General features: G+C 39.3%; 1 protein-coding gene across 2 annotated transcripts in view; it reads left to right on the forward strand.

Moving 5' to 3' along the window:
* RAP2A (RAP2A, member of RAS oncogene family) overlaps positions 1–14,975 on the forward strand; it is a 40,324-nt gene that overhangs the window by 14,782 nt on the left and 10,567 nt on the right. The window contains exon 2 of one of the 2 annotated variants that reach the window (XM_079902858.1): positions 1,982–6,114. The exons of the other annotated variant lie outside the window; for it this stretch is intronic. Within the exon in view, the coding sequence (XP_079758984.1) occupies positions 1,982–2,111 (130 nt within the window). The 3' untranslated portion in view covers positions 2,112–6,114. Of the gene's footprint in view, positions 1–1,981; positions 6,115–14,975 lie in introns of those variants that run through there. 2 annotated transcript variants of the gene reach the window in all.

Consider the following 14,975-nt stretch of genomic DNA (forward strand, 5'->3'; position numbering starts at 1 on the left):
ACCATGATAAGTCTAGTTACCATCTGTCATCATACAAAGATATTGCATTATTATTGCCTATATTCCCCTGTACAAATGTATACTGTATATTTCATACCTCTGAATCATTTATTTTGTAACTTCCAGTACTTCCAGTTTGTACATCTTAATCCCCCTCACCTGTTTCTCTCACCTTTTCTAAAGGTTTTTTGATGCATTCTAACTCATTATAGAAGGTCAAAATTTGTAAGACTAATGCCAACAATCATATATTGCTTTGTTATATTTAGTACATTTTGATCCTCCCTGGAAATGAAATCTTACTTTGTATTTGGTTGTTGAATGGTTTGAGCAGAATTGTTATCTTAGAAAGCATTAAAAAAATAAACTGATTTATGGATAATTGAGAGAAAACAGCACAGATTAGCTAGTACCCAGGGAAGATAGCTGGGAGATTATCTAAAGATAAAAGTTCGTTATCAGGGATAGTTTAATATAGATTAAGAAACAAAGAATAAGCTTTATCTTAATATCAGTTTTTTTGTCTTTGCATTTAGTGAAGCTGAAATATCCAAATATGGTACATATAAAACTATACTATCCAGGACTTCCCTGGTGGTGCAGTGGTTAAGAATCTGCCTGCCAATGCAGGGGACACGGGTTCGACCCAACGCAGCCAAAAATGAATTAATTAAAAAAAAACAGAAACTATGCCATCCAAAATATAATCCTCCACCCACCCACCCAGATGACCCACATACACTTGGACTGTTTTCTGCTTCGTGAACCAACACTCCAAACAAACTTTGTCCGTCAGTCATAGTCACGTTGGCATAGTGAGGAGCTGGGTGCTCATTGTAAGACAAGTGCGTACATATATGAACACTAACTAGACAGGACAATTTTTAAGTTTATTTTAGAAGAGTTGGAGATGAGAACATAACTTTTCAATGATTAATCAGTTTACACATAATACTGATGGCATGAAACTTTTCTCAGTGGTCTTGCATTAAAGAGCTTAATGTTTGCATACTCTACTTGTTCTTGCTCTCAAATGGCCATCAACCAGTGTCGGCATACTGCCCCCTTCAGGGAGGAAGGATATAAACAGAGTGTTGGGTGGTTGGAGGCCTCCCAGAGGTACAGCCATTTGAAAAGGCCACTCTTTTTTTTATTTTGCGGTACGCGGGCCTCTCACTGTTGTGGCCTCTCCCGTTGTGGAGCACAGGCTCCGGACGCGCAGGCTCAGCGGCCATGGCTCATGGGCCCAGCCCCTCCGCGCCATGTGGGATCTTCCTGGACCGAGGCACGAACCCGTGTCCCTTGCATCGGCAGGCGGACTCTCAACCACTGCGCCACCAGGGAAACCCTGAAAAGGCCACTCTTGATGACGTCGTTCATTCCTCAGGCTACCCTGAGTACATCATTTGGTTTTACTGAAAGAAATACTTGGACACTTATGGAGGAAGGGACTATTTGGGGGAAGATTTGTTGTGTTGCTCTCATCAGCGCATCCTGTTAAAATCATAAGTACTGAAGCTTTTCTAGATCGTACTGACTAGCTTCTAACAATCCCATAAATATTTCCTTTGAATAAGTACCACTGCTTTGATCTGTTCCCTTTTCTCCAAAGGTGGCCGTATGTCTCTTTACCTGGGACAGTTCAGGTTTACACCTGTTGCCTTGGTACATTTATTTACAGTGCCCCTTTCCATCTCAAAAGTGTCTCTTGGCAAAAATTATATGGTCCCTCTAGGCGCTTACCTTAAGTTCCCTGTTTTTAGAATTATGTCAATTTCAATCCCATTTTTACTTGTATTTTTGTGATATCCAGTCTGTATAAACAGTCTCTTCCTTTGACTTGGCCAACATCCTCCTGTATTACATTTCTGGATTTGGGGCAGCAGATCCTCATGAACTGGAAATTTTATTCAGTTTAAAAGATGACATCTTTTGGACTTCCCTGGTGGCACATTGGTTAAGAATCTGCCTGCCATTGCAGGGGACATGGGTTCGAGCCCTGGTCCAGGAAGATCCCACATGCCTCGAAGCAACTAAGCATTTGCGCCACAGCTACTGAAGCCCGCGTGCCTAGAGCCCGTGCTCCGCAACAAGAGAAGCCACCACAATGAGAAGCCCACGCACTGCAACTAGAGAAAGCCTGCGCACTGCAAGGAAGACCCAACGCAGCCAAAAATTATTTTTTTTTAAAAAGGTGACATCTTTTTTACTAAACATGCCAGACTACTAAAGATGGCTGTGGATTGTTTGACATGACTCCCAGAGAGAGGTGGGATCTGTTTCCCCTTCCCTTGAATCTGGGCCGACCTGTAACTACTTTGACCAAGAAAGTATGGTGGAAGTGATGCTAAGCAAGTTTGGGGCCTAGTCTCTAAGAGGACAAAGCATCTTCCACCGTGGTCTTTTGGAGCCCTGAGCTGCCATGTGAGAAGTCCAGCTACCCTCCTGGAGAACACATGAAAAAGCCCTGAGACTGTGTGGAGAGAGAGACGGAGGTACCCTTCTAGCTGTGGCCACCAGTGGGCCAGGCCTGAGCTGAAGCCAGCTTTGAGACTCCTCCCAGGCCAGCCCTAGCTGAACACCACTGAGTGAGCCCAGCCAGTGCCACGTGGAGAAGAAGAATCGGCCACCTGAGCTCTGCCCAAGTTCCTGACTCACACCACCACGAAACAGAATAAAATGGTTACGTTAAGCCATTAGTTTGGGGCTAGTTTTTTGTGCAGTAATAGTTATCAACATTTTTAGGTGAACATGTTGATATTTTAGAAATTATTTTGATAAGAGTACTATTGATCCTTCGGATTTCTCTGTTAAGATCTTTAAAGAATGTGTAATGAGGATGAGTGACGAGTGAAAGGATGTATTTTAGCTCTTAAAAGGTGGCATATTGACGCAGGCATCTACCAACTGACTTCACACTGTATCTGTCCCGTGTCATTTTACCGTTCACACCCACATGTGATTAACTGCACTTTGAAGATCATATTTAATTTTATTAGAATATAACATATTAAAGTTTAGTTTAGCAGAAAAATCTGCGTATGTGTATACACTTTGGAACTGCTTGTAATAGTCTGTACTGCCCATCCCCATTCACTCTACCCACAGTGTATATTCTTTCTAAAAGTAGTTGACATATACCATCTAATTTATGTTAACAAAGAAAGCTTCTTTCATGTATGTATTTGGTGGTAGTCTGCTTCAGTTTTGATATCCAGCTCCTGGCACAAAGAAAGCATCCAGTAAATGTTGAATTAGGAATAAAGGTCCCTTCAGTTCATTACCTTATGGATTTTGGCCATTTTCTTTCCGAATATCTGGAGAACCCTTATATTGCAAATCAATTTAAGCATTTCGGCATCTAATGAAAAGCATGATAAAGAATAAAAAATAAAGCATTCTAGATGGTGTACATCCAAAATGCTTTTTAGCCTGGTGACCATGGATATGTTTGCATTGTTTCTGTGACATTTTCACTGTGGGCTACATAAAAAAACTGTCATATTTGAAGATAATCACTTCACTGACTCATTCTATTTTGTATGGCTATAAGCGTCAAGAATTGATTGCAGCACCGGAGATACAGCTACATAAAAAAGCATTCATGGGGCTTCCCTGGTGGCGCAGTGGTTGAGAGTCCGCCTGCCGATGCAGGGGACACGGGTTCGTGCCCTGGTCCAGGAAGATCCCACATGCCGCGGAGCGGCTGGGCCCGTGAGCCATGGCCGCTGAGCCTGCACGTCCGGAGCCTGTGCTCTGCAACAGGAGAGGCCACCGCAGTGAGAGGCCCGCGTACCGCAAGAAAAAAAAAAAACAAACATTCATGGCTCTTGCCTTCCTGAGGTCCCAGATCTAACTTTAAAGGTCACACAGCTGTTGTAAAGCAGAAGCAAGACTTTATCTCAGAACACCTAATTCTCTTCAGTTTTGTTTGGTTTCCATTTTCTTTTTTATTATCCCACGTTGTTTTATAGGACGTCAGAGCCACGGTTCATATCTAGTAACTTGACTTAGCAGTGCTTGGAGCAAGAAGACGAACAGAGTAAGGAAAGATACTTCTGTTCAGAGAAGATGGTAAATTGTCAGCTTCTGATATCAGAGGCAATAGTATCTATCCTGTTTTTCTTACATTGTTCCCATAAGAACTAATGGTCTTTAGAGTAGAAAGTTAGGTTTGGCCATCCTGCCAGGGAATGGAAGCTGGAGATAGGAAATAAGATAACTATGTAACAGTTTTTGTTACCATGTAACAATAGTATTTTACAGTATCCATAATACTTCAATGGATAATTCATGTAAACTGCTTAGTGCAGTGTCTGGTACCTCCTAAGCCCTCTACACATGCTAGCTATTATTAGTAAAGTCATCACCGTCATCTTCCATAACATAATACCTAAGGATCAGTGATGTTTGTTTCACAGATAAGGAACATGAGGCTCAGAGAGGTCACATGACATATCTGAGGGAGCACAGCCAGACTTTCTAGGTCCACTAAATCGACATCCAGTTCTCCCCCCTTTGCGGTGCAGTCCATCATGATTTTAGCCAGTGACCACATGGTGGTTGACCTTGACTGTTAACGTAGAAATAGCCTTTATCAAGTGCTTGTAGAGCCATCACATATTTTTCTTAGGTCGTGGTTTGGGGGGATGGGGAGAGAACCGTGTGCAGGGCTTTAAAATAACTACTGTGGAAGTGGCATATAGGATAGAAGAGAGGGGTGAGAAATTGGAGGTGGGACCAGTTAGGAGACTATTGCATAGCTCAGGTATGACTTGTTTTGGAAATGAAAGGGGTTTTGTAGCGGGAATGAAAATGAAGGGACAGATTTTCTCACATCCAATAATTCTCACCCTGCCTGTCCCCTGTAATCACTACTGTTCCAGACCTATTGTTACAGTCTCTCATCCCAAACCTGATTACTTCAGAGACTAGTGAAGACTTTTGCTTACCACCCTTTCTCCCTCACTCTCACAGTGACTCCTTATAACTGTTTCTAACTTCTTTTAATTCGCTGTTGACTTGAATCCTGTCAAAATGTCGGTAGCTCATCATTCTCCACTGGCTGCTGTTGGGCACCGTAATCTCTGCCAATAATGGTAGTTTCCAGCTCCTTTCTTCATTGTGCATTTGTTTTGTTTTGCCTTTGCCATCTGTCACCTGTTACTTCTCCCGCTTCAAATGAAAAAAAAACTTTTTAATAGACATCCCCAGTCAAACTTATGCCAGTTGAACCAACCAGTTACAACCTGTCATGCATAATTGATACGCTCGTCCCCCGAGCTGCTTATTGCTGGAGAGAAGGAGAGCTAATTCTGCTGGTCTGATAACCTGCATTTTCTAGAGATTCAGCGTGTTTTTAGTTTTGTTTGGTGCTGTTTGTATTTAGTGATTTGGAAATAAATATTTTAAGATCTTACTACAACAGTAGGAAAATACCCCAGGAAAAATACTCTTCTGGTCATAATTTAAAAGTTTCTAAAAAGTCTTAGCTCTTTCTAGCTTTGACGCATCTTTAAATCTTTTTCAGTCAGAGGTACCTTTTAAGAAGTACTTGTAACTGAACTTTAACTGTGTATCAGATATATATGAATTTTCATTCATCAGCATTTTTGCCAAGAATTTGAAATGAGGGGATGCTGAGAAGGTATATCCTATAATTTGATATAAATTTAGATAACAGTTCAAATAACTTGCATTTTCCTGAGCAATTGACTCAATTTAGTCTTTTCAAGTACAATAGTTGGACCTGTTTTTTAATGCAGAGGTTTTTAGATTTCGACTCTCACTGAAGATAAAAAGCATGTTTTATGTCTGAAGACCTTTGTTCCTTAGACGGATGACAGCTGTGTGTTTTTCGAATAGGCGTCCAAACTTGAATTTTCCCTGCTATTTAAATAATGTAAGAAGATGCATACTTTGTTGACAGATTATTTGATGACTGAATATACATTAAAATGCAGATTGAAATTTAACTACACGTTAAAGTATCAAATGTGGACCAACAACTGCTTTCCTCTGCCTTATTTTGGTTATCTTGGATATTGTGCTTCTTTTTAAAAAAATAAAGAGAATCAACTGGTTTATTCAGATATTTTTGCAATTAGTTTCTAAATAACAAGGTTTAAGGCTTCCAGTTGCAAACACTTCCTCACCTATGACACATTACTGGGGCAGATTATCTTCATTTCTAATAAATAAAAAGCCAGATTGAATGTGGTCATGATTATATTTTCTGTTTCTAACATGGATATTTGAAGTTCCCTGCCATACTGTGGCATCTTGATATGCCTGAAAAGAACTGTGGTCAGATGGATGCAATTTATAGATCTGATGGTGAAGAAAATGTTCAGAGTTATTATCGTTTTTATTTCCAAAAACATATACTTTAGTATAGTACTCCTTATGCTTTCAGTCTTTAGCCAGTCTTGAATATAAAATAAACAGCGTAGGACGTGGACAGAAATTTAAAATGGATTAGCAGTATTCAGCTGACTAATATACTAACTGATCGACTTTATCATGCACTTTGTGTGACTTGCACCCCATAACCAACATGCATGCTCACTCCGTTTGTCTTGAAGTTTATTTTACCATTCCTATTTCAATGAGGAAATCATTTAGATAATTATCTCATTTATTGATTTTTTTTGTTTCAATTAATTTTTTTATTGATGTATAACTTTTATGTAGTGAAGTACACAAATTACGATTAGACAGCTAGATGCGTACTCCAGGTAGCCAAGTCCTGGATGAAGATGTGGGACAAACATTTCAAGCAACACAGCAGGTTCCCTCATGTTTCATCCCTGTCACTTCCATGCTCAAAGACCAGCACAGATCAGTTTTGTCTGTTATTAAGCTTCTGGCCTTTATCATTCAACATCCTCTTTGTCAGATTCATCCATGTTGCTTGTAGCAGTAGCTGATTCTTCACTGAGGTACAGTAGTCCCCTTGTATGTAATCCTCTTGTATGATTTCATTATTTATTCTGTTGATAAGTATTTGGGTAGTTTCTAGATCACGGCTATCATTATTAACACTACTATGAACATTCTAGTACATATCTTCTGGTGCATATATGTACACTGTCCCTTGGTGTATACCTCGGAGTAGAATTATTGGGTCATAAATGCATAGGCTCAGCATTAGTAAATACAGTTGACCCTTGAACAACATGGATTTGAACTGTGCAGGTTCACTTATATGCAGATATTTTTCAAAAGTAAATACTGCAGTGCTACACAGTCCATGGTTTGTTGAAGCCCTAGTTAGTTGTGGAGGAACCATGGATACGGAGGGCCAACTATAAGCTGTAAGCAGATTAACCCCCAAGTTAAAGGGTCAACTGTACTGCCAAATGATTTTCCAAAGTAGTTGTACCGATTTGCTCTTCCCCCAATAAGAGTTTCAGTTGTTCCACATCCTGGTCAACATTTGATATAGTCAGTCTTTTAAAATTTTAGCTTAGCTGATAAGATTTTAGTGGTACCTCATTTTGATTTTAGTTTTTATTTCCCTGGTGTATAATGATGAATACCTTTTTGTATGCTTAATGACTATTTGCATACCTTTTAAAAAATACCTGCTCAAGTGTTTTGTCCACTTAAAAATTGTATTGTCTTCTTACATTTTGTAGAAATTCTTTATACATTTTGGATAGAAGTCCTTTGTCAGATATATGTATTGCAGATACCTTTTCCCAATCTTGCCTTACCTTTTGACTTGCTTAATAGTTTCTTTTAATGAGCATAAATTCTTAATTTTAATGAAGTCTACTTTATTAATCTTTTATGGTTCTTTTCTGTGTCCTGATTAATATATCTTTGTCCACTCTAAGATTATGAAGATTCATCCTCCATATTTCTTTCTAGAAGGTATATTGACTGTCATTCTGTGATTCATCTGTAATTTGTGTTAGTGGTGTAAGATGGGGGGGGGTTCAAGGTTTCTTTGGGTTTTGGTTTTTGGTTTTTACCACATGGCTATCCAGTTGACCTAGTGCTATTTATTTAAAAGACCGTTTCCCCAATGAATTGTAGATGCACCTTTGTCATAAATCAGGCAAATCTGTATGTGTAGGTCTGTTTCTAGACCCTCTATTCTGTTCCATTTTTCTATTTCTTCTTATGTGTAAACCACACCATCTTAATTATTATAGCTTTATAAGTCTTGATATCTGGTATCTAATACTCAAGCTTTGTTTTAATTCTTCAGATCTGCTTTGGCTATTCTAGTTATTTTGCTTTTCCATAGAATTCTTTGCATTTCCAAAAATCATCTGTCAGTTACCCCATACGCACAAAATTATCAAAAATCTGCTGTCATTTTGATTGGGATTACGTGGAATCCATAAATCAATTTGTGGAGAATTGACGTGTTAATGTTGGGTCTTCCAATCAGTGAATAGTACATTCCTCCATTTATTTAGGTCTTCTTTAATTTCTCTAAGCACTGTTTTGTAATTTTCATTGTAAAAGCCTTTTAAATCTTTGATTAGATTTATTTCTGGTATTTGATAATTTTTCAACAAAAAGCTGGAGCAGTTAGGCATGTATAACCTAAACCTCACATCTTAACACAAACTAACTTAAAATTGATCTGACTTAAACGTAAAATGCAAAACTATAAAACTTTTAGAGAAAATCTTCATGATCTAGGGCTAGACAGAGTTCTTCACTTGACACTAAAACCATATTGCATAGGATAATAATTGATAAATTGATATTTAAATGATCTATTTCATATGAGATGAGTTGTGATAGTTTGTACTTTTCAAGGAATTGGCTGAGTCACCATCAATTTCCTTTGGACAAATTGGGTACCATTCACCTTTTCCCTAGTTGAGGCCAGAGCAATGACTGCTTTTACCAGTTCGCCCTCCTCTTCGCTTTTGCCTCACCCCGTGAAACAGTAGAATTTTCCAGACAATTTTTTTAATGGTCTGAGGAGAGCATAATGCTGAAAAGGTCATATGGAGAAGTATAACTTTTTCTTTCTTAGGAGGGCCTAAGAAGAGGGGACAGTGTTGGAGTTTTTATTTATTTATACTGTCCCTCCAATCAAAAAAGTATTTGAAGCTTCTTGTTGATTGATGTAATATTTTTCTAAGATTTTTAAAGACTTAATTAAAGTAATAATTCAGAAAGAGCTAAAAATACATCTATAGTGTTGGGTAATTATCGTTCACAAACTTTTAGAAATAATCAGAATATCCAAGTGTATGGTAGAAGCAGAAGGCAGAAACATTACTCTTTGTCTATTGGTAGGAATTTGAGAGTATGTAGAAAGACCTTCAACAAGGTGAAATTTGAGTGGCAAATGATTTTTATCTTACATAGTAAAAGAAAAGTTCATATCTAGAAACAGCATACATCTTAAACAAGACTCCCAGGTAATCAGTAAAGGATAGGTAGAAATCCAGGAATAATATTAAGGTAAACATGAAGTGAGTAGGATATTTAGAAAATTAAATGTATATAGGAAAAGGAAGTAGCCACTTCTACAGGAAAATCATCGAATTTTAAGCTAAGAGGGGATTGTTTTTAATGTTTATTAAGAACTCCATGGTATACTAAAAGTTTCTTTGTAAGAAGTAGTGATTTGATAACCAATACAATTTTAAACATGATCACAGTACAAGTGTATTAGAAACAGGGTAATAGGAGGCATATGGTAGTTCCCCTTGGGGTCTTAGGTTCTTAGTCATGAGATAAAACTATACTTGTAGGGCTTCCCTGGTGGCGCAGTGGTTGAGAGTCCGCCTGCCGAGGCAGGGGACACGGGTTTGTGCCCCGGTCCGGGAAAATCCCACATGCCGCGGAGCGGCTGGGCCCGTGAGCCATGGCCGCTGAGCCTGCGCGTCCGGAGCCTGTGCTCCGCAACGGGAGAGGCCACAACAGTGAGAGGCCCGCGTACCGAAGAAGAAAAAAAAAAATTATACTTGTAAGAGCAATAGTTTACCTATGAATCGTACTGATTTCTCTTTTTTGTCAGACCACTACCTGCTGTCTTCTTCAACCAGTCCATTATCATGTCTTTGTTGGTGCTGCCTCCGAAATATATTTTAAGTTTTATTTCTTAATACTGTCATTGCCATCATCCCAAGTCATCATTGACTTTTGCCTGGAACAGTACAATCATCTCCTGTCTTCCTGCTACTATTGTGCCCCTAAAGAACATTTTCTGTACATTAACCACACTGATCTCTTAACACATAGAACCACCTAATTTTTTTTTGTTAAAAGACCTTCAGTGACTTTCTCCTATTCTTACAATAGTGGCCATAGGTCCTTCTTCAGTCATCCCTCATGCTTTTCTTCCCCCTTGCTCTTTACGCTGTAATCGTTCCAATCTCCTTTTTGTTCCCTGAATAAGCCTAGCACTCTTCTACAACCTATCCTTTATATTTTCTTCTGGCTAAAATGTTTGATTCCTGGTTTACTCCCATGGCTGACTCAACTCTCAGTCTTCAAGTTTCTGCTTAGAATTCATCTCCCAGAGATGCCTTCTTTGATCACCTCATGTAATATTGGCCTGCCCAAGTTACTGTACATTAATCAATATTGTTTTTCTTTGAAACAGCTGTCACAGTCTTTAGTTACACTGGTTGTTTGTTTATAGTGTTACCTTCAACTTGAGTGTAAACTCCAAGGATTTTATTTGTCTTATATCTCCAGTCCTTCACACAATGCCTAGTAGATACTCAAGAAATAAATTAATGAAAACCTATGAACCTCAAATTCTTAATGATATAAAATGTAAATAAGAGTTCAGCCAAATGAGCTATTTATAAAAGGAAGATTTTAAAAAGAGATGAAATTTGACCTCAATTTCGAATGGTAGTTAGAATTTTGATTGGTAGGGACTTCTGTCGTTAGAGGACCATCATGAACAAGGAAACAGAATTTAGAACAGAAGATTCTCTTTGGAAAGTTGTAGGGGATAAAGTTGAATTAGATATGAAGGGCTAGAGTTTGGAAACCTGAAGAAGCTAAACAGAGGGGTTTAGGTATAATATGATCAGTAGTGGAGAGCTGCTGTCACCCCCTGAGAAGAGCAGCATGAATGACATCATATAAGTAAATTTTTTCAAGGAATTGATGCATTTCATCTAAGTTTATTTCAGGAGCATATTCTCTTTCATGTCTGTAGGGTGTGTAGTTAAGTTTCCTCTTTCTGGTATTGCTAATTTGTGTCATCTTTTTTTCTTGATCAATCTGGCTAAAAGTTTATCAGTTTTATTGGTCTTTTCAGAGAACCAGATTTTTAATTTTGTTGATTTTCTATATTGTTTTTCTGTTTTCAATTTCTTTTATTTTTGTTCTTTATTATTTCATCCTTCTGCTTAATCTGGATTTATTTTGTGCTTTTTCTCGTTTCTTAAGGTAGTAGCACAGATCATTGATTTAAGACCTTTCTTCTTTTCAAATATAAACACTTAATGCTATAATTTCTCTCTGTGCAGTGCTTTAACTACATCCCACAGATTTTGATATTTTCATTTTCATTCAAATAAGTGTTTTCTTATTTTTTAATGATGTCTTCTTTGACCCATGGATTATTTTGAAGTATATGGTTCAGTTTCTAAATATCTGGAGATTTTTCTTGATATCTTTTTGTTACTGATTTCTAGTTTAATTCCACGATGGTCCGAGAATATATTTTGTATCATTTCAGCTCTTTTACATTTGTTACAGTTTTTATAGCCAAAAATATGGTGTGTCTTAGTGAATACTGCAGGGGCACTTGACAAGAATATGTATTCTGCTTTTATGGTGTAGAGTGTTCTATAAATATTAATTAGATAAAGTTGGTTGATATCCTTCTGCATTGCTACACAGTTCTCACAGTTCGGGTCATCTTCCTAGCATAGCGGGCAGAGAAAAAATTAGGAAAAAAACTAAAGATTTCTGTCATTCTCTTTGGACCTTAAGGAGCCCTTTTTTAGTTCCTCTAACCAGAAATTTCTAATGAAGTCTTAGCTGTTGGCCTTGCCCACTACCCCAGCTCTGCTAGGGGCCCACTGTAGGTGAGTTGTGAAAGGAAAAACAAGAAAAAAGGGAGGTTTTGGCTTCCCTGGTGGCTCAGTGGTTAAGAATCCGCCTGCCAATGCAGGGGACACGGGTTTGAGCCCTGGTCCAGGAAGATCCCACATGCCACAGAGCAACTAAGCCTGAGCACCACTACTGAGCCTGCGCTCTAGAGCCCGCAAGCCACAACTACTGAGCCTGTGAGCCACAACTACTGAGCCCATGTGCCACAACGACTGAAGCACACACACCTAGAGCCCGTGCTCCGCAACAAAGAGAAGCCACCGCAATGAGAAGCATGCACACTGTAATGAAGAGTAGCCCCCACTCGCCGCAGCTAGAGAAAGCCCGCAGGCAACAATGAAGACCCAACGCAGCCAAAAATAAAATAAATTTATTTTTTTTAAAAAACCCTTAAAGAATAAAAACAAAAAAGAAAAAAGGGAGGTTTCCCCACCCACACACATACTCCAGCTCACAGAGATCCCTTTACCCTGATCTTCTGGGTAGAAAGACAGAATTTCCCCCAGAGTTCTGGCTGTGTGCATACCACTGAGTGCCCACCCTCAGCTCAAGGCCACAAGAGAAAAGAGGAAAAACTAGGAAATTCAACCTCCATATGGGTGTTCTCTCTAAGAATTGGCTCTCCTCCCCAATCTGCCTGCTTTTCTTTACTTTTCAGAGTTGTTTGGTAGTTGCTGTTTGTATTTTGTCCTGAGTTTTTACCTGTGATTAGTGGGATATAAAGACTTTAGTGGACTTAAGCCAACTTGGCTACCCTAGTCCTCAAGTAGCTCTTTTTAAAAGACTTTATTTCTTGGACTTTCCTGGTAACGCAGTGGTTAAGAATCCGCCTGCCAATGCAGGCGACACGGGTTCGATCCCTGCTCCGGGAAGATCCCACATGCCGTGGAGCAACTAAGCCTGTGCACTGCAACTACTGAGCCTACGCTCTAGAGCCCACGTGCCGCAACTACTGAGCCTGCGTGCTGCAACTACTGAAGCCCGCAAGTCTAGAGCCCATGCTCTGCAACGAGAGAAGCCACCACAATAAGAAGCCCACGCACCGCAACCAGAGAAAAGCCTACATGCCACAATGAAGACCCAACGCAGCCAAAAAAAATAAAAATAAAATAACAGAATAAAAAAAAAAAGACTATTTCTTCAGAGTAGTTTAAGGTTCACAGCAAATTCGAGGTGATGTGGAGATTTCCTGTATAGCCCTGAGCCTACCCATGCATAGCCTTTCCCATAAGGAATATCCCCCACCAGACTGGTACATTGGTTAAACTGATGAACCTACATTGACACATCATAATCGCCCAAAGTCAGCAGTTTACCTTAGTACACTCTTGGTGGTGTACGTTATGTGGATTTGGGCAAATGTTTAATAGCATGTATTCATCGTGGTGGTATCATAAAGAGTATTTTCACTGCCCTGAAGATCCTCTGTGCTCCACCTCTTCACCCCTTTCTGCCCACCCCCACCAACTCCTGGCAACCACTGGTCTTTTAACTGTCTCCATGTTTTGCCTTTTCCAAAATGTCATATAATTCAAACCGTACAGTATGTAGCCATTTCAGACTGGTTTCCTTTACTTAATGCGCCTTTAAGTTTCCTACCTGTCTTTTCATGGCTTGATAGGTCATTTCTTGTTAACACTGAATGATATTTCATTGTCCGGATGTACCACAGTTTATCCATATCCTACTGAAGGATATCTTGGTTGCTTCCAAGTTTTGGCAATTATGAATAAAGCTGCTATGTACATCCATATGCAGGTTTTATATATTCATAATTATTCACTTTTGGGGGTAAATACCAAGGATTGCTGGATTGTATGATAAGAGTATATGTAGTTTTCTACGAAACCACTGAACTCTCCTCCAAGTGGCTGTACCATTTTGCATTCCCACCAGGAATGAATGAGAGTTCCTGTTGCTCCTATCTATCATTTGGTGTTGTCAGTGTTCTAGATTTTGTCCATTCTAGTAGGTGTATAGTGGTATCTCTGTTTTAATTTGAATTTCTCTGACAAAATATGATGTGCAGCATCTTTTCACATGCTTATTTGCCATCTGCATATCTTCTTCATTGAGATGTCTATTAAGGTCTTTAGGCCTTTTTTTTTTTTTTTTTTTTTGCAGTACGCAGGCCTCTCCATCGGCAGGTGGACTCTCAACCACTGCACCACCAGGGAAGCCCTCACTCAATTTTTTAATTGGGTTGTTTCTTGTTGAGTTTTAAGACTTCTTTGTATATTTTGGATAACAATCCTTTATCAGATGTCTTTTGCAAATATTTTCTCCCTCAAATGGTTTTTTAATACAACATTCAAAATGCCTGAGTTGAGGGGCTTCCCTGGTGGCGCAGTGGTTGGGAGTCCGCCTGCCAGTGCAGGGGACACGGGTTCATGCCCCGGTCAGGGAAGATCCCACATGCCACGGAGTGGCTGGGCCCGTGAGCCATGACCGCTGAGCCTGCGCGTCCGGAGCCTGTGCTCCGCAACGGGAGAGGCCACAACAGTGAGAGGCCCGCGTACCGCCAAAAAAAAAAAAAAAAAAGAAAATGCCTGAGTTGCATTGTCATGATCAGTTTGGTCCCTCACCATCAAACTGTTCTTCTGATACAGTGTCAGCTCTTAATTTCTATTAAAACAGATTATTTTTATCTACATCGGTTTGGAGTATCCATGATAGCTTTGAGTATCTCTTTAGTGTTATTATGCTCCTAACTTAATTTTTACATTACATCTACAGATTTCTCTCTGTTCTTCAGTATGCAGTCTGAAACCAAGAGAAAGTTGCAGCACAGAATTGTGGTTTCCTTTCATTACTCACGCTAAATTACCAGAAGTGCTCTTTTAAGATGAAATATTTAGTCACCTCAAAACAAATCAGTTTAGAGGAAGACGGAAGCCTTATTTAGCTTATGTTTTCCA

The sequence above is a fragment of the Stenella coeruleoalba genome (genome assembly GCF_951394435.1).
Source record: "Stenella coeruleoalba genome assembly, chromosome: 18".
Lineage (NCBI taxonomy): Eukaryota > Metazoa > Chordata > Mammalia > Artiodactyla > Delphinidae > Stenella > Stenella coeruleoalba.